The sequence below is a fragment of the Ictalurus furcatus genome, chromosome 6 (genome assembly GCF_023375685.1).
Source record: "Ictalurus furcatus strain D&B chromosome 6, Billie_1.0, whole genome shotgun sequence".
In the NCBI taxonomy this organism is placed as follows: domain Eukaryota; kingdom Metazoa; phylum Chordata; class Actinopteri; order Siluriformes; family Ictaluridae; genus Ictalurus; species Ictalurus furcatus.
In genome coordinates, this window is record NC_071260.1 from 32,596,178 (window position 1) to 32,615,108 (window position 18,931).

Sequence of the window (18,931 nt, forward strand, 5' to 3'; positions counted from 1 at the left end):
TGCAGACAGGGAATCTGAGCTGATGCAGCGTTACTGATGTGTCAGCAGTTTGGATGATGGGGGAGAGTTGGCATAGTGATCGGCATGCTCATGACAGACACATCAGTGTAGCGCAGCCATTATATATACATGTGTCCTAGCCTGTGTGATCTATTCAGGAGTGAGGAGAATGGGGTGATCACTTACATCACACTATACAGCACAATCCTCTGGATGGACAAGGAAGAAACTGTTCATAATGATCACTAGATACAAAAACAAAGTTGCAGACTTGCAGTTAGACAAATGTAATTGATATATACTTGTAGGCTATACAACCCCAGTTCCAAAAAAGTTGGGACGCTGTGTAGAATGTAGATGAAAACAGAATGCAACGATTTGCGAATCTCATAAACCCGTATGTTATTCACAATAGAACATGGAAAACATGTCAAATGTTTAAACTAATGTTTAAACTAGTTTAAAAAAAAAGAAGGTAATTTCGAATTTGATGGCCGTATTTACTTCTGAGGGCGCACGGTGGCTGAGTGGTTAGCATGTTTGCCTCACACGTCCAGGGTCGGGGGTTCGATTCCCACCGTGGCCCTGTGTGTGCGGAGTTTGCATGTTCTCCCTGTGCTGCGGGGGTTTCCTCCGGGTACTCTGGTTTCCTCCCCCAGTCCAAAGACATGCATGGTAGGCTGATTGGCGTGTCCAAAGTGTCCGTAGTGTATGAATGGGTGTGTGAGTGTGTATGTGATTGTGCCCTGTGATGGATTGGCACCCTGTCCAGGGTGTACCCCGCCCTGTGCCTGATGCTCCCTGGGATAGGCTCCAGGTTTCCCCATGACCCTGAAAAGGATAAAGCGGTATAGAAGATGGATGGATGGATTTACTTCTGAGAGACACTCTTTTATTTTATATGCACTATCATTTTACTGACCTGTTGCCAATTAACCTAATTAACCTGCAAAATGTTCCTCCAGCTGTTCCTTTTTAGCTTTAACACTTATTTTTCCAGCCTTTTGTTGGCCCGTCCCAACTTTTTTGAGACGTGTTGCGGCCATCGAATTCAAAATCACCTTATGTTTTTTTCTCTCCTCAGAATGGTACATTTTCCTCAGTTTAAACTTTTGATATGTTTTCCATGTTCTTCTGTGAATACCATACGGGTTTATGAGATTCGCAAACCATTGCTTTCTTTCTTTTCTTTTTTTTTATTTACCTTTATTGACACTTTGCACAGCGTCCCAACTTTTTTGGAATTGGGGTTGTGCTTATATGTGTATACATACTCAATACTTTTATTTTTTGTTTCATTTCCAATAAAACACAACAGTAGACTGTTATTATTTGCTTCTGCAAAAAAAACAAAAAACAACAACAATAATTTGTGTGGCGAACAAACAACTTTATCCTTTTTCTCTTGTTGCACTGAGCAAGTTTGCACTTCAGTCACGTGAGGATCCATTGTAAAGGGCTCGTAGGTTGTGCGCATGCGCGAGAATGGAGCAGGCTGTATCTCAAACGGGTCCGCGTTTCCTATGTAAGTGCACTAGAAAGGGTGACAGACTCATGGCTTACACGGCCTACCGAGTGCACTATGTGCGAGGTCGGATTGAAATCAGCCTCAGACATGGAGGACGTTGTTAGCTTTTAGCCACGCGTCTGCTCTGCATACAAACGGTCGTATTGCTGAGTTTTACAGGTCGAAGCGGTCTGTACGACTTCAGCAGTGTGCTCCAGTCACGCGCGTTGGCGGTGTGTGTGTGTTATTTTAAAATATACCGTTATCTGATAGAATGTGATAGTAACGTTAAGCTGAATGCCTTTCCTGTGAAGCCCTATGAGAGGGGGTTGTGCTGGGATTGTGTAGCGCGAGCTCTTCCCTATGCTCAGACTTGTAGCGGTAGGCGTGTCACTCAGGTAGGCGTGTCTCTGTCTGTTGTAGGGGTCTCTCTCTGGTGGGCGTGTCTCTCTCTGGTGGGCGTGTCTCTCTGGTAGGAGTATCTCTCTGGTAGGAGTATCTCTCTGGTAGGCGTGGCTCTCTCTGGTAGGCGTGGCTCTCTCTGGTAGGCGTGGCTCTCTCTGGTAGGCGTGTCACGCAGAAACCACATACTGCACCATGTACTGGTAAATATCTTCGAGACTTGCACATTATATTCATCTAGAATCTTCTACAGACTGGACTCTACAACACCTAACAGTTTACATATGCTACTATACATATACAGCATTACTCCTGTCTTCACTGCAGTGTTCCCGAATTCTAACATTAATATACAATTCTACTGTTTATTTCATTTATCTTTTACAACTATGCATTTCTGATTAGTATGTGATGTTCTTTTATGCAAAAAAAAAAAAAAGGCCCATGATGAAATTAGAAAGGGTCCAGTATCGCCATCGGGTGGATAAATATCTTTTTTTATCTTATTGCAGAAAAATAAATTAAAAAATAAATAAATAAGGTGGATAGGATATCGGAGAAAAGATCAGATATCGGATCCTGTAACAAATGGCAAAGATTGGAATTGTGTCTGGGAATGTTTACGTATACAAAGAAAGAAAACTTTTTTCTTTTGTTAGGATTGATTTTTTTGTATTATATTTATACTTTATATTGTATTTGTTATAGGAAGTAAGTTTTTGCTCTTGGTAGTTTTTAAAGAAAACAGTAGAGGATGGGTATCGGTATCGGGAAAAGAAAACAATCAGAAAAAAATGATAATGAGTCTTTATTGGTCACGAATACATTACAGCACAGTGAAATTCTTTTCTTCGCATATCCCAGCATGTTAGGAAGTTGGGGTCAGAGCGCAGGGTCAGTCATGATACAGCGCCCCCTGGAGTAGAGGGGGTTAAGGGCCTTGCTCAAGGGCCCAACGGTGGCAGCTGTTCCAACATTAATGACAACTGAGATCCTACAGTGTGACACGGCTTACAGCGTGGATCATGTTCGTACAGTCTGACAAGAAACAGTCGCAGAGGACTATTGAAACTCGCACACCCGGCGTAACCGTGTCATATAGCTGCATCGCGTCCTGTAACTTTGAACCCAGTGTTTATCTCCACTACCGCTCCATTCTAGTTCTCATTTCTTTATATAGGCGCTAAGAGCGAAATCTCACCATCTTACCTATGTTAGTGCGTTTTGCATATTTTCCTCCTATAAAAGGCCAGCATAGCTGCGTTAACAGCGTCCCGCCGTGATGTCAAAATAACGCACCGACCAAGAAATTAGCACCACAAATATTTCAATATAAGAATATTTCATATGTTTATTAGGATATCGTTGCTGTGGGAACTGTGACGTGACAGTATATTTAAATCTAAGTGTCCATATAACAACTCTATGAGACGATTGTGAGTGCTGCTTCCTGTGTGTTCAGTGCGTGCAGGAAGTAGATGGCGAGACGGTGGGAGCTGCAGTGGAAGGTACAATGGCGCTGTGTGAACCACACTGGGATCAACACATCCCCTGGCCGAAGATCCGAGCTCTACAGTCGCGCCTGCTAGTGGCCTCCGTGGCCCTGATTTGCTTCATAAACAGCTACGATGGAGACTTCGTCTTTGATGATTCAGAAGCTATACTCAATAACAAGGTATCGCCTGAGTTCAAGTTCAAGCACAATTAAGACGTGTCCTATCCAAAAAAAGAAAGTAGGCTTGTCGATATCAGACAAGCAGCTCTCCGTATAACTGTTTGTATGTTCTGCACGGTGTTTGTGCTAAACCAGTGTACCGTTTGGACTGATTTCCAGGACCTAGACCCAGCCACTCCTCTGAGCAACATCTGGAAAAATGACTTCTGGGGAAGCAACCTGAGCAGCAACTCCAGCCACAAATCCTACCGGCCGCTGACCGTTCTCACCTTTAGGTAAACTCCCCTGGCCTTCTTCTCTGCGCGGGAATCTGAAGGGTCGTAACTCCTTCCTCGACGTGGCGTTGACATTGAGCGACCTGATCATTAACATAACATTACGGGCTAGCCTGCTTATATGAAATAGTTTGAAATGACCTTGCATAATTTAAAGACGAATGGTTGGAAGTGCAATTTTATTCTCAGTAGGAAATCCGAAGAGGTGGCCTCAAGTAGTTCCTTCACGGAAGAAGCAATAATTGGTGTTAAATTGGGATGCCGCATATATTGTCTTTTCTCATGTAAATTTCTGCTAATTTCCGCATTGGCGTTGCCATTTGATCTCGGCTACGAGGAATTTCCCTACAAGGGTTATTTAGGCTAGGTCTTGTCTCATGCTGTTAATGAGGCTGACGCTATTTTGCATATGTTTTAGATAATAGCTCATTTGACCGTTCCCTAATGCAGCTTTTGTAAGGTTCATATAGACAAAGTCAACAAAAGAATTGCACGGATAAGTAAGATACTTTCATCGTTATCGTATACAATGCGACCGAATTTAGCGTGGCAACTCTCGGAAGGCATCAAAGGACATTTAAACGTTACAGTTCAAAGGGAAGAGTTTAAAAATAGCGAATTAAGCAGACGTAAAAAGAAGACGAATATGCAAATATCGCACTCGATTATTGAAATGTATATATTGCGCGTCGATGTGAAACCATCGGAGGTACATATGTGGACGTGGTGTGTATAAACGCTTCTCTACGTATACTGATATGCTTGTGATTAGGGCTGCAACTAGCGATTATTTTCATAATCGATTAGTCGGCGATTTTTAATTTTTTTTTTCCGATTAATTGGATTGGGGGGCGGGGCAAACTTTCAGTACCATTGTTTCGTTTGTTTCAAATAAAATCCACAGACCGAGTGTTACAAATATAAACTTCAGACTAAAACTTTTTTTTTTAAACACAATTGTTTGTCCAATTATATACGACTGAAAAGAACCCAACACACACACACACACACACACACACACACACACCAGAATATACATTATTAATTTAGGACTGTAGTTTAATTCATTGCTTTTTGTGCATCCATAAAAATAATATACCATAAGATATATAGATATAAATAATTGTATATAAGTTTATATTATATAATAGTATTTATGCATTACTTTAGAGTTTTATTTATTTGTTTATTGCTTAGTTCTGTCTTGCAGAAAGGTTTGCGCCTGGAACCGTGTCACATGATGATGGAACGGCGAAAGGTTGATCACATTGCAGCCCTGTGTTTATTACAGTGATGGGAACTTGTACTGTATTGACGTGACTGTGATTGTGTTGTCTGCAGGCTTAACTACCTCTTGGCCGGTGGACTGCATCCGGCGGGCTTCCACGTGCTCAATATCGGCCTCCACTGTGTTATCTCTGCATTAATGATTGACGTCTTCGCAGTATTAATCGCTGGTCTGGCCTGCGATGGGAAAACGAAGAGCCCTCCGAAGGCATCGGTCTTGGCGGCGCTGTTCTTTGCTGCACACCCGGTTCATACCGAAAGTGTAAGTAGAGAAGACGACGTGACGCGGCGTGCCAGCTGGTGTGCGTTTCTGAGGTGTGTTCCGGGGCTGATCAGCTCTGCTAATGGCTGCGCGATAGCTGCTTTAACGTGCCAGAGATGTATCAGATAGTGATTGAACTGGACATTGAGGCATGGGCTACTTCACTGACTGGCTTCTTTAATCAGGTACAGAGAGGCTTGTGCAGGACCCGGTGGGGGAGCTTCAGAAAGACCACTGACTTTTCCTACTAGATTTATCAAAGGATATGCAGCCGATGCCCCAGGACTCCAGCCAGGGCCAACCGCAAGTCTGTAATGAGGGGGGCCTCCTGCCTTCGTCATTAACTTGGCACCTCCAGAAATGCAAGCAATTTCACAGGCCAGAGGGCAGCGGAAGTTTTAACCACCGTACAAACAAAAGCCAATTTAGCCGGTTGTAAAATGTTCGGTCGCTGCTGAAATGTCTGCCCTGTTGCAAAGCATTTATCCCTAGTTAACGGCTGTTTGCTTTATTTAACGAACCACAGAACGTTCTCAAAGAAAGAGGCTTCTTAAACAGCGAGTGTTATGTTTATAAAATCTCATGCTGCCCTCTGTGTTTCCTCTAGGTGGCTGGCATCGTGGGCCGGGCAGACCTCTTGTGTGCCCTGTTTTTCCAACTCTCCTTCCTTTCGTACTGCAGAGCGTTTCAGAGTGAGTGAAACGCCGGAGAAACTGCCGATTCGTTTGCTTTATCACGCTGCTCTGCAGTGTAAAGTATCACGGTGGCTGTGTGTTTCTCTGTCGGTTTAGCTGGGGACAAGACCGAGAAATTCTCCGTGGCATGGATGATGGTCAGCCTTCTGCTCTGCGCTGTGGCAATGCTATGTAAAGAGCAAGGCATTACAGTTTTGGTATGTATATGAACATCCATACATTTTATGCGTGCGTTTTTTGTTTTATACAATATATATAAGCGATGTGTCGGCCGATATCGCTCTGAATAATCGGGTAGCGGTATCGGCTGAGAAATCTAGTATGGGTGCGTCTCTAATATAAAGCAGTATGACAGCAGAGTATCGGGTGACGTTTGTAACGGCATCTGTTTTGTTTCTCAGGGAGTGAATGCTTCATTCGATATCCTCGTGATCTGCAACGTGAATATCTATGACTTGACTCGCAGTCTTCTAGTGGCGAAAAAAGCCGCAGATGTCAGTGTCCTTCTCACACATGACACGCTGACTTAATTGGTGACAGCACGGAGGCCGTTCGGATTGTCGTGTTTTTTTAAATTCCTATCTTCTGTCCAGGTTATTGAGAAGGTCAGAAATGGACTGCTGGTCAGACTGGCCCTGCTGCTTTTGGGGGGCTCCTTGCTTTTGTTTGCAAGGTGGAGGATTATGGGTACAGGGCCCCCAGCCTTCACTGAAGTAGACAACCCAGCTTCCTTTGATGAAAATGTTTTTTTTAGGGTAAGATTTATTTATTTCTTTCTTTTTGAGGTAATGTTGATTGTGTTTTGGTTTTATCTCATTAAAAGTTTCTTTGGAATGAGGGTGTAAATAATTTCTTAGCGTATCTGTTTGTAGCGTGCATGTACTGGGTTTGATATTTGTGTCATTATTGTAGCAGTTACCGCCCTCTTCTCTGCCTGAACCTTGTACTGAACCGTCATTCGTTTTATCTCTCTAGCACAGTGTCTTGACGGATCTCTCTTTTTTTTTTTTTCTTTTTTTTTTTCTTCATGTTCTTCTCGTTTGCTGCGCCTTTGATGTTGAACACCTCCTGTTCTCTTTTGATTGGCAGATTGTGAACTATAATTACTACTACTCCTTGAATGCATGGCTGCTGCTGTGTCCCTGGTGGCTGTGTTTTGATTGGTCAATGGGCTGTGTACCTCTTATTAAATCAGCCGGTGACTGGAGAATCATCTGGCTGCTGTTGCTGTGGGCCTGCTTGATTGGCTTGATAAGGCAAGCTCTGTGCTCCCCAGACAGCAGCGGGAGAAGGTGAGAATCGCATTTTCCACTCGCTCGGCGGGTGGAAATGCAGCTCGAGCTTCCATTACACATGCTTTGGTTAAACGGATTGTTGGTGCGTATTCGGGTTTAGATAGCTCGGACGTATCGTGCCCGTTTCGGCGAACACTTGCGTACTCTGCGTTTAAATTAAATAAACTTCACACTTCTTACTCTGTAGTGCAAAGAGCACGCTTTACAGTATTATTTGTATGGTAGCTCTAGAGACACGACGTAAAGAATATGTAAAAGTCCTGAATCATTGATCAGAATGTTTCCGCGCAGGTGAGCTGTAAAACGCCGAGATAGCTCGTTGTCGTGGCGTAGCCATACTAAACGCAGCCTGTTCGAACGATGACATCTGTGTGTGTGTGTGTGTGTGTGTGTTGTCAGGACTCTGACGTTTGGTTTGGTGCTGCTGGTCATCCCCTTCCTGCCAGCCAGTAATCTGTTCTTCCGTGTCGGCTTTGTGATCGCTGAGCGTGTGCTGTACCTCTCCACTGCTGGTTACTGCCTCATCCTGGCCTACGCAGTGGCTCACTGCTGTTGCCGCTGGAAGAGACCCAAAGTAGGCATCCTGGCCTGTGACATTTCTCTCTCTCCTCCGTCGTAATCTGAACCCTCAGGCTATGGATCATTGTACCTAATGCTGCTTTTAGTTCAGGCTCTCGGCACCATGCAGTCCTGTTTAATGGTTTAATGTACTTTTTTTAATGTGCTTGTCTGATCCATCTCTCACACCCTCCTGCAGAAGCTGCTGCGGGCGGCCATGTTGGCCCTGCTGGGTGTCAATGTGGCACGCTGCGCCTTGCGCAGTCAGCAGTGGAGGTCTGAGCAGAGCCTCTTCACCAGTGCCTTGTCTGTCTGCCCGCTCAATGCTAAGGTAAGGCCACGTTCAAGGCTTTTCGATCGGGTTCATGTCTTTCTTTCATACACCATTCTTAAAGGAACACACAAAGAAAGAGTGCTGTAGGGGGTGGCACTTGTATTCTTACTTGGGATTGTTAAAAAAAAAAAAAGTCAAATTATCTGAACCGCGAGCGTGTCTGAGCAGTAAAGCTTGATGACCTTTTCTGGCTCTCCTCCTTCCTTCTGCAGGTTCATTATAACGTTGGCAAAAACCTCGCTGACCGAGGCAACCAGAGTGCTGCAATCAAGTACTACAGGGAAGCTGTGAGGTACGTGCTGAGAAATGTATTTTATTAGCAGCCAGCAAACGAGGCCTTTGTAACATTCAGCACTTTAAAATGTTAAAAAGTGCTGATGTTACTCGTATAAAAAAGGGATGAACAGAAATGTGCAGCTAACGTCCTGTCGGTGTTCTGTACACGTCTGTACGTAGTACAATATTTACATTGTTTCCTGTTATTAGGTTGCACCCGAAATATGTCCATGCCATGAACAATCTGGGAAACATACTGAAGGAGAGGAACGAGCTGCAGGAGGCAGAAGACATGCTGTCTACGGCTGTTCTCATCCAGTATGTGAGCGAAAGACTAATGTAACATGCAGTGAGTTGGTGATGATGTTCGATGTCTTTCATCTTTCTCTTGCCTTTCCGGAGACCTGACTTTGCCGCTGCTTGGATGAATCTGGGAATCGTGCAGAACAGCCTGAAGAAGTTTGAAGAGGCAGAGAAAAGCTACCGGAATGCTATTAAATTCAGGAAGAAGTATCCAGATTGCTACTACAATTTGGGCCGACTGGTGAGCGTAAAAGGGAGATGTAAACCAGTGACTGAATTTAGTCCTGTTGTTGAAATAATATCCAGGATGGCGTCACCTTTGTAAACAACCACTAGTTGAGATCTAGGATTGGTGTAAACTTTTAATAAACTGAATCGGTTAAATCTGAACGGACTTTTCTTTTTTCTTTTTTTCCCCCTCTCCCCTACAGTATGCGGATCAGAATCGGCACGTGGATGCTCTGAATGCTTGGAGGAACGCCACCATGTTGAAGCTCGATCACAGCCTGGCATGGAATAACATGGTTATACTACTGGATAACATCGGTAAGGTTCAGATCGCAACGACCGCTCAGGTGTCGCTACGATCGGTTTGTGTGACACAGGAACACGGGAGGCAGGCGTGGAACAATTCAAAAGGCTCTTGATTTCTTTCACGATCACCTTTGCTTTTCAGGGCTTTTTATTTTCTTGTGCAAACACACACACACATACACACGACTCTGTGCTGCTCAGCTCTCTCTCCTGCGGTCCTTGTCTCCCCCGTCTTTATCCGTGCCGACGGTCACTGAAACACAGAACGCTCATTAGTCGAGGTCGACCGATAGAGATGTTTTTATAACCGATACCGATCCCGATTATTTGCATGCTTATGTGCCAGATAACCGACTTTTATTTATTTATTTATTTATCTGTTGTTTTACTTCTGTGTCAAACACAGTGATAAAAACACCACTGAACCGAACAAACCGTTTTATTTCTAACAGTTTTGTCAATTTCACTTCCGCCTCGCATACAAAACAAAGAGAGAGAGAAAAAAAAACCCTAACCCTTATTTATACACCAGTAAATAGAGGGGTCTGAAAGAGTGCAGAAAAAAATAATAATAAAGTGCACTGCTACTAAAGTGTGTCTTTAAAAAAAAACATTATTATTATTTTTCAAATAAAAGCTTTGATGAGGTAAACGGATTATGTGACTGCGTGAGTTACGTGACTCGATTTCTTAGCGCCAAGCTGCTTAAACAGCATATCAAGCGTTTATGTAACACAGCTAATTTGTGCGTTAACGGTCCTGCGCGCAATTCTCAAAACGCACACAAGATGGCGCCATTGATCGGTGCATCCGATATTACAAAACCGATCTCCGATTATGGAAACGCGCTTAAATATCGGGAATAATATCGGTGAAACCGATAATCGGTCGATCTCTACTCGTTAGCACGTGTGAGATACCACTTACCGCTCACTTCCTCCGGCTCCGCCCTGCATTCCCGAACCGGTGCTTGACCACGCCCCCAGTTCCGCAGCTTGTTTGTTTAAAGTAGCGTTTAATAACCAATTGACGGACCAAAGAGCCTCTTCAGTCTAATGCCTAAGAGTGACACAAATATCAACGATATACCAAGTGATAAATTATATAGAGGCTTGAAAATATATATTGAATATGCATGTAAAGTCTATAAGTGAAGTCTAATCATACATCATCACTGACGGTCACAAAGATACCCCGAATATATCATTATGCCTTGTTTTTAGACATGCGTAACCTTCACGGACATCCAGGCCTGTATCTTGCACGTCGCGTACGGATCCATGTGAAATGGAATATTAGGTTAATTATGCTTTCACCATGAAATGCGATCTACATTATAAGAACGCTACTCCATTTAAGATAATTTATTTTTAGACGATTGTATGCGTGCGAACACGATTATTGTTCCACGGACATCGTTGTTTCGGCGTGTTAATTTAAAGCAGTTGAGCGGCGTCGAGTCCTTGTGGATGGAGAGTATCACGTGATCATGTGCATAACCTGAGTGAGTGAGTGAGTGTGCTTATTAGAAATACCTTTGACTCCACAGTGAGAGAGAGAACACTCTCCCTCGTCAGTGTGAGGTCTGAAGCTCCGTCCTACAGACGCTGAGCATCGTTTGCGCTCGGACACACGGGGCACACTCACATAATTAGTCCACCCTTTAAACCAGTTAGCTTTTATTTAATTTTTTTTTTTTAAACAGGCCAAGCGGTTAACTCGAGTAACCATTCTCTAGTGCTCTTATGCAGCCCAATACTATCGTTAACATTCTCCACTTGTAGTGTTTATAGTTTGTGTGTATGTAATGTGTATGCGCAGGACATGATGTATCGATAGATAATCGCGTGAAGAATTTTGGCATGGGAAACGTACTCGAGGAAACGATTCCCAAACGTGATACGCACCCTACACAGTGATAGTAGATCTCATCAGGGTTTGAAATGTACGTACGGACTGTTTGTGGACAGTTCTAACCAACCCGGGTGTGTGGATGGAGAACGGCCTGCTTTTCAAACAGAACCGTTTTTTTTTTTTTTTTCTTTCTTTTTTAAGCACACTCTTCTCCCAGCCAGGTTGAGTGCTCTGGATAAAATAAATAAATAAATAAATAAATTTTAAAAAATCCTTCCACTGAGAACCTCTTCCTCTGCATTCTTCAGCCCAGAACACTGGAAGTGAATCGACACGCCCGAGCGCAAAGCATGAGTTATGTTCAATCTCCTGTGGCGGAGGAGAGTCTCTGCCGCTCATGAATTAGTTAAGGAGCAGCCAGTATGATGGGAACTGTGACTCTTTCGACTCTGTGGCCAAAGCGAGTTTTGACACCCAGATCAATAAGTCAGTAGCCCTTGTGTCGAACCCTAATTACAAAACTGAACCAGTTGGGGGGGGGGACTCGTCTGGACGTCACTGACAAATACAGGGCTCCTGTTTAAAAGAATACGGCTCAAATCCTCAAACAGCGAGAGTGTTTTATTGAACTAGTTTTTCACCACAGAGTCACCGAAACAAGGCCGTGTTTCTGTTTTAACATTTAAAAGAGTTATGCTATGTCCTGATAAGTGTGTTTGATGTCTCTTGATTAATTCCGCCTAGTTATGTTCTCCGTTTGACTGTAGGCAATTTGGCGCAAGCAGAGATGATAGGAAAAGAGGCTTTGAAGATACTACCTAAAGACCACACCATCATGTTTTCATTAGCCAATGTGCTGGGGAAGCAACAGAAATACAAGGTATGTTTGGCGTACGGCTTTTCCGACAGCGCGGTTTTAGGACGAGGACAGCCTTCAAACTGTTTCATAATGAAGAACAACAAATGTACGTCGTACTAGATCATAACTAGCTGTGTCCAGCACACCACTACCGCAAGTTCGTTTTCTTTTCAGGAGTCGGAAGGTTTCTTTCTGAGCGCGCTGAAGATCAATCCGAATGCCGCCAGTTGCCATGGCAATCTTGGTAGGTTTTTCATTTCTGTAGAAATGTATCAGGGTTCATCTCTGCAAGATATTGTCTTTAGAAGTCACCCCCTCCACGCACGCACCCCCCCCCCTTTCTTTTTTTTTTTTGTTTGGTCTGTTTGCTACTGGCATGAATCGATGAACAAAGCTGGATACCACTGATCAGTTGTCCAGACTTAAAGGAGGCTAATGATGGATTATTGTAATGTTTCTGGTATTAAGGGACTGTGTATTTTGTGCTGTTGCAGCTGTTCTGTACCACCGCTGGGGGAAGCTGGACTTGGCTAAGAGGCATTATGAGCTCGCTTTAAAACTGGATCCCAGTGCTCCGGGGACCAAGGAAAACTACAACATGCTGAAACGCAAGTTAGAGCAACAGCAAAGGACGGTCGGTTAAACCGGGCTTTGATATTAAAAGCCGTGAATGCCACATTTTGTATGAAGTCCATGCCAGGAATGGGATTAAAGAGACCGTCTTCGTTTATAGTGTGTACGGTATTTTGGACGGTAACAGTTTGTGTTACGAATGTAAATGAAGGCGGGTGGTGTCGACTCGGCGATACGTGTTCGGGGGTCAGAGCTGTGGCTTTGTAGCAGAATAAAGTTCTTCTCTTACATGTGGCCCTTGGTGTTAAGGAATGTGGAACATATCCACCATCTTTTATTCTTCGTCTTTCATCTCGGACACCGTGTTATGTCAGCTGGCCCTCTGTTTATTAGTCTATTTGACTTTGTAATTGTTAAGCATGTTACCGTTGGCCGTTGATCAAGAATGTGCTAGTCCTACTGACGAATTGCGTTTTAAAACCTCAGTAAACCAAGAGTGAGTCACATAGCTATGAGATTACCGTTGGTTTTTGTTTGCGTGCACGTTCCAGAGTATGGACGGAACGCGTTGGCGAGTATGGATCGTAACCCTTCGTCGCCTCCTGTAGAAAATGTAAGAAAGGTGTTTTGCAAGTGTGTATCGTTGATGCACAAGAGCTCAAGGGTCACCCCAAGCAGGAAGCCAGCAGCAATGGCAGAAAAGAAAACATCACAGCATGGAGCAGAAGCTTCAAAGGACGCTGGACGCCATCCCCAAGGGGCATCTCGCACATGCTGGCTCATCTTGAAAGTTAGTGCTGAAGGCTGACCCCAGGACACAACTTCAGTCAACAAGTCTGCTCCTCGGTTGAAAGTTCAGCACACTTCTATTTTTTCACCTGCTTCCTCCCACCGCTAGGGAACATTTGAAGAGCGTTGCTGGTCCCGCGAGTACACCGTCAGATGAGAGTTTTAGAAAGTTTGTTTTAACAGCGTGAACCACTGGTGTTTAAGGTACAACCTGGAAATGGTGTCCATGATAATACTGAAGGAAGTAATGAAATGCATCGCTGATAAAATAAAACAAACAAACAAAAAAAACGCTCGTGAGTGTAAGTCTAATTATGCAACAGTTATTTCCGGTCCGCTAGCTTGATTGGCCGCCGGGACGTTTCACCGTTTGTATCCGCTCACGTACGATTCCACTTCCTAGTTCGAAACTGTTACTGCAGTAGTGTCAGTGACCTCATCAGACAACATGGCAAACATGTTTCATTTCTCATTAATATGACGTGTTGCTTAAAATGGGAAAACTTTTGAGCTAGCACGTTCTCCTCACACCTCCAGGGTCGGGGGTTCGACTCCCGCCGCTGCCCTGTGTGTGTGTGTGTGTGTGTGTGTGGAGTTTGCATGTTCTCCCCGTGCTGCGGGGGTTTCCTCCGGGTACTCCGGTTTCCTCCCCCAGTCCAAAGACATGCATGGTAGGCTGATTGGCGTGTCTAAAGTGTCCGTAGTGTATGAATGTGTATGTGAGTGTGCCCTGCGATGGATTGGCACCCTGTCCAGGGTGTACCCCACCTCGTACCCCATGCTCCCTGTGATAGGCTGCAGGTTCCCGGCGACCCTGAAGGATAAGCGGTATAGAAGATGAATGGATGGATAGCTGTGATTAGCTACGGCAAATCACAGGGACATACAGGGCCAGTTTATTATCTTATTGAAAGGTCTACCTGTAGCCAAGTCTGAACAGAGAGAGGACAGGTTTTGGGCTAATAAATTCTGGTATTTTGTAGACTTCACGATACCATCAGGCTTCACAAGAGACCCTGAACCACCAGCTACACGGCATCAATGATCCGTCGCAATATTTCACAGTGTGTATCGGATACTTCTCCTTCTGTGCAGTCCTCTTTTATTCTGATGGTGTGCGAGACCAAGAAGCTCATCTTTCTTATCTGATGACAACACATGATGCCAATTGTAGCTCTTACGACACTTGCAGTACAGGTGCTATGTTTAATAAGATCATGAGCTCCGTTTCTTTTCTTCTTGTAATACTTCCAAACAGCGTGTTGTAATGAAAGTAGCACTGATCAGATGATCTTGAAACATCACAAGGACAGGAATCCTTTGGGCTTCAGGTCCAGTTCCTGGCTGTTTCAGACATATCAAACTTTTTATTATGGCCCCAATTGTGTGTGTGTGTGTGTGTGTGTGTGTGTGTGTGTGTTTTAACTGATTAAGTATATTATTACGGTATATCCATTTCCATATTTGTGCATGTCTACGACCATCCATCTTTTGTGATTATAGCTCTTTCGTGTTTTCCCATGGTAATGGGTGACCAAAGCAATTTTACACATGTGCAACCTCACCTTTATATCCTGGGGAAACAGGACATGGTTAAAGGCAACAACAGAGTTCCTGGGGACTAAGAGCTAATGAAAAATAATCATTTTACTTGTTCAGATTGTAAAAAACAAACAACAAAAAAGTAAATCCTTAGGGGTGTCTGTAATTGTGACAAAAAATACTTTTGAATAAAATTACGCGCTAATTAGAATGATTGCTGTTAGAGCAGCGGTGAACCGTTTCTCCTAGTGTTTGAGTGGGAATTTTGAATGATTGTAAGTGATGTTTATTTCATACAGTCATTTTTGCTCCTTCACGTAGTTCTAGAGCGCACTATAGAATGTCTTTACTGTCTCGAACGGCATTAACGTCGCCGGTGTTAGTGGCAGGTTTCACACGTAACTGCTGCCTTTCATCGAAATATGCCTTTTAAAACAAACCGACTGCTTTTAAAATTGATCTCGTTTGGTAAAAATGTAGTGAATGTTTCTCCTCGCCCTACACGGTTCACTTCATGTGCCAAATCGATGGGCGTAATTTAGTATTTAATTTAATTTTCTGTTAATAGAAATGACTGTCCTCGTAAGAGTAATTGCTTTACGGTTCAGAATTTACTCCAGTTGAATAAAATGAGTTTAATAGATTGCAAGTAAGCCCTTGAGTATTTCTTTTTTTGCCTTCGGAAACCCCGGTTCATATTTTACCCCGAGTGAATCTCAAGGTTTATATTAAAGCGGTGAATGCTTTCCATTAGAATCTGACTCATTCCTTGCTCTTCTGTGTGTAATAACATATTACCTGTAATTATAATTATTAATAGACAATTTAATAATAATACAAAGATATTCACTTGATGTTTTGTGGAAGAAACAGAACATGGGACTAAATAATGATCTTTGCCTAAATCTTTCTCAGGCACATTTCTTCTCTAAGTGACTTTTTTTTAAAATTTATTTTAACTATTTATTTTTTTATAAACACATCTGTAATTAATATCCCACCGGCTTGTGTTTCCACTTGACCAAATTTGGAAATTGTGTTTAGAGTTGTAATATACTGAACCCATGAATTGTGTGAGATCCGTCCCCCCCCCCCCCCTTTAAATTAAACATGTAGGGTCTTTTCATAGTCAGCGGTGTGAGACTGTAGCCCTTTACTCATGCTCTAGATAGCAGTAGACTCATGCTGCCTGTACTGATATTTATAAGCTCTGTGGCTCTACTGTATGTTGAACGCTCGGTCCCGAATTCCATTTTACAGCCGAGAACCCCTCTGACAGAGCTGCTGATCAATCTGACGGGATGTCGTCGATGTTGCTGCTCTAAAATGCTCTCTCTGACTCGCCCTCCAGTTCCCCAGACAATCCCGATAGATTGTGATGTTGGCTCTCCGGCTAACGGATGGGACATTTTGCAGATGTCCTCCAACAGTTACCTGGATTGATATTAATTGCTGAAGGAGTGACAGGAAAAGGTTAGCGGTCAGTCACTTCAGCTAAAGGACACGTGTGTGTGTGTATATATGTATGTTCTTTTCATATTTGACACTACAGCGGTGCTGATATAGAGAATACAGACATTAACGATGTGCAACAAGCAGCAGACTAAGAGTGTCTAAAGTGAGGGGAAAAGTGCTCTTGTAGAGAAGAAATGATGGAACAATTCTCTTGAAAAACATTAGCTTGATATCACTTTGCCTTCACCTAGGGACAGCCTGAAACTGGCTCATTAGATTAGGCTAAATCTGACTATTATTATTATTATTATTATTATTATTATTATTGTCGTCGTCTTTGTGGTTGTTAATAACAACATTCTTCTTATTATTATTGTTGTTGTTGGTAGTGTTATAATAATATAATAATAATGTTAGTAACAACTATAATAATAATAATAATAATAATAAAAATATTTGTCGTTAACATTGTTTTATTATTATTATTAAATATAACTATAATAATATAACAATAATGTTATTAACTACAACAATAATAATGTTATTGTTAATAACATTATTGTTATTATTGTTGTTAATAACATTTGTTATTATTTATTATTATTATTATTACTATTATTGGTGGTATTAATATTATTGTTGTTAATAATAATAATAATAACTATTAATAATAATAACAATAGAATGATAATAATAGTTAACAACAATAATAAAAATATTTGTTGTTAATAACATTATTGTTATTATTATTATTATTATTAAATATAACTATAATAATAATAACAATAATGTTATTAACAACAACAATAATAATGTTATTGTTAATAACATTATTGTTATTGTTGTTAATAACATTTGTTATTATTATTTATTATTATTATTATTATTACTATTGTTGGTGGTATTAACATTATTGTTGTTAGTAATAATAATAACAATAGAACGATAACAATAATAATAGTTATTAACAACAACAATAATAATGAAAATATTATTGTTGTTGTTAATAACATTATTATTTTTATTTATTAATTTGACGTGAAGTTAGACTGGCGTGTAAACAGTACCAGTGTAAACGCGGTCATGTTGGCGACGGTTTCATTTGTGCTTACATTTCGGATGGGAATGTGGCTTACTGTGCTCTTTTAAATTGGCCTCGTGTTCACACACACCTTATTTCCGCCCTCGGTCCACCAGTGTGTGATTAATTGTTAGCGTCGATCACCGGGAGGCAGTGAGGCCAGCTGTTCACCCGGCTCTGTACTGTTAGTCTAATATCACAGTCCAGTCCTGCTGCCTAAATCCCTCCAACACATTTACAGCATGATTACACACCTCATCGTCTGCTTGTCTTACCCTTTGCTCTTCGTTTAAGCTCAAACTATCTCATTATGTCTCGTGTCAGACAGTTAAATATCCTGTAGGCGTAAAGACTTGACTCTTTTTTTTCTTTCTTTCTTTCTTTTCTTTTCCAAAATTAGGATTATAGACAGTCCTTCCGGACAAATTCTCACGTGATTGTCTGATCAGCATGTCGAGCCATCAGATTGCACAAGCAACCTAAACACGAGACATCACGTGAACAATATGTGCTCACGTGTGAAGATGAACAATTAGATCACGTGCCCCATCTGGTAAAAATTACCAGATGGAAATAAATGAATCATGTATAATCACATGTGGAAATAATAATAATAATAATAATAATAAAAAAAAAAACACACTAATAATTGTGAAAACAACGTGTGTGTACAAACCACAAGTCTAAATGTCACGTGAATCACGTGACAGTCCATGTGTGTACTTAATGTGACTTTTCTTTAAGGGAACTTGATCCTGTCCAAGTAGAAATGATATTTTATACTCTAAAGATAATAGTGTCTAATTGATGATGATGATTATTGTTGTTGTTGTTGTTGTTGTTGTTGTTGTTATTTGTCCATCTGACCGCGTTTAAAACTGATAATAATATAATAATATTGATTATGAACGCGCTGAGCTGTTTTACAGAAATAAAACAAAGCTCGCAGGGTTGTATTGAAAGCTATACGGAGCGCTGAGACGGAAATTTTATTAACTGGCCCCAGCTAATGTGCGCATTATTCATTTTCGGGTAAGCATGACAATAAAATCTGATTTAAAGCAGTCTGAAATTGCAGCTGTGAAGGCTGAGTGCACAGAGACTGTCTTGTTCGTTCGCTGCAGAGGAACAGAGGGGTGCGATTCCAGTCTCGCTGCGAGAAAACTGTCACACACACATGATTTCCAGCTTTTTAACTTACACAAGGGAGGAAATATTGAGCAAATATGCAGAGGGCAGTGGTGTCAGACTGTCCAGGGAAAACTGGAGAGTAAAACAACAAACAAACAAACAACAACAAAAAACAGCGTGCTACAGATGTGGGCACATATGTATTTTAGTTTATTAGCCTACGTTTTATTTTTGTAGGCTTTTC

The 18,931-nt window shown here is 42.0% G+C and overlaps 1 protein-coding gene across 3 annotated transcripts; it reads left to right on the forward strand.

The window, feature by feature from the left end:
- The first annotated feature begins 216 nt into the window (after positions 1–216).
- On the forward strand, positions 217–13,769 carry tmtc4 (transmembrane O-mannosyltransferase targeting cadherins 4). 3 transcript variants are annotated; one of them, XM_053627720.1, is made up of 19 exons: positions 217–1,740; positions 1,931–2,112; positions 3,372–3,584; positions 3,744–3,859; positions 5,201–5,408; positions 6,016–6,100; positions 6,200–6,300; positions 6,505–6,597; positions 6,697–6,858; positions 7,193–7,395; positions 7,798–7,972; positions 8,156–8,287; positions 8,503–8,582; positions 8,777–8,884; positions 8,969–9,110; positions 9,301–9,415; positions 12,025–12,137; positions 12,291–12,360; positions 12,611–13,769. In XM_053627720.1, exons 3-19 carry the CDS (start codon positions 3,423–3,425, stop codon positions 12,757–12,759), a joined length of 2,214 nt encoding a protein of 737 aa, XP_053483695.1. In that variant the 5' UTR covers positions 217–1,740; positions 1,931–2,112; positions 3,372–3,422; the 3' UTR covers positions 12,760–13,769. The 3 variants fall into 3 exon arrangements, with proteins under 3 accessions (XP_053483695.1, XP_053483693.1, XP_053483694.1); XM_053627718.1 differs by lacking the exon at positions 1,931–2,112; XM_053627719.1 differs by lacking the exon at positions 217–1,740 and having other exon boundaries at positions 1,747–2,112.
- Positions 13,770–18,931: the final 5,162 nt, after the last annotated feature.

What these genes read in the sequence shown, in the direction of transcription:
- tmtc4 (XM_053627720.1), top strand. Translation starts at nt 3,423, where the DNA reads ATGGCGCTGTGTGAACCACACTGGGATCAACACATCCCCTGGCCGAAG. An exon ending in CTGACCGTTCTCACCTTTAG is followed by an intron (nt 3,860 to 5,200) that starts GTAAACTCCCCT and finishes TGTTGTCTGCAG; the next exon opens with GCTTAACTACCTCTTGGCCG. An exon ending in TATACTACTGGATAACATCG is followed by an intron (nt 9,416 to 12,024) that starts GTAAGGTTCAGA and finishes GTTTGACTGTAG; the next exon opens with GCAATTTGGCGCAAGCAGAG.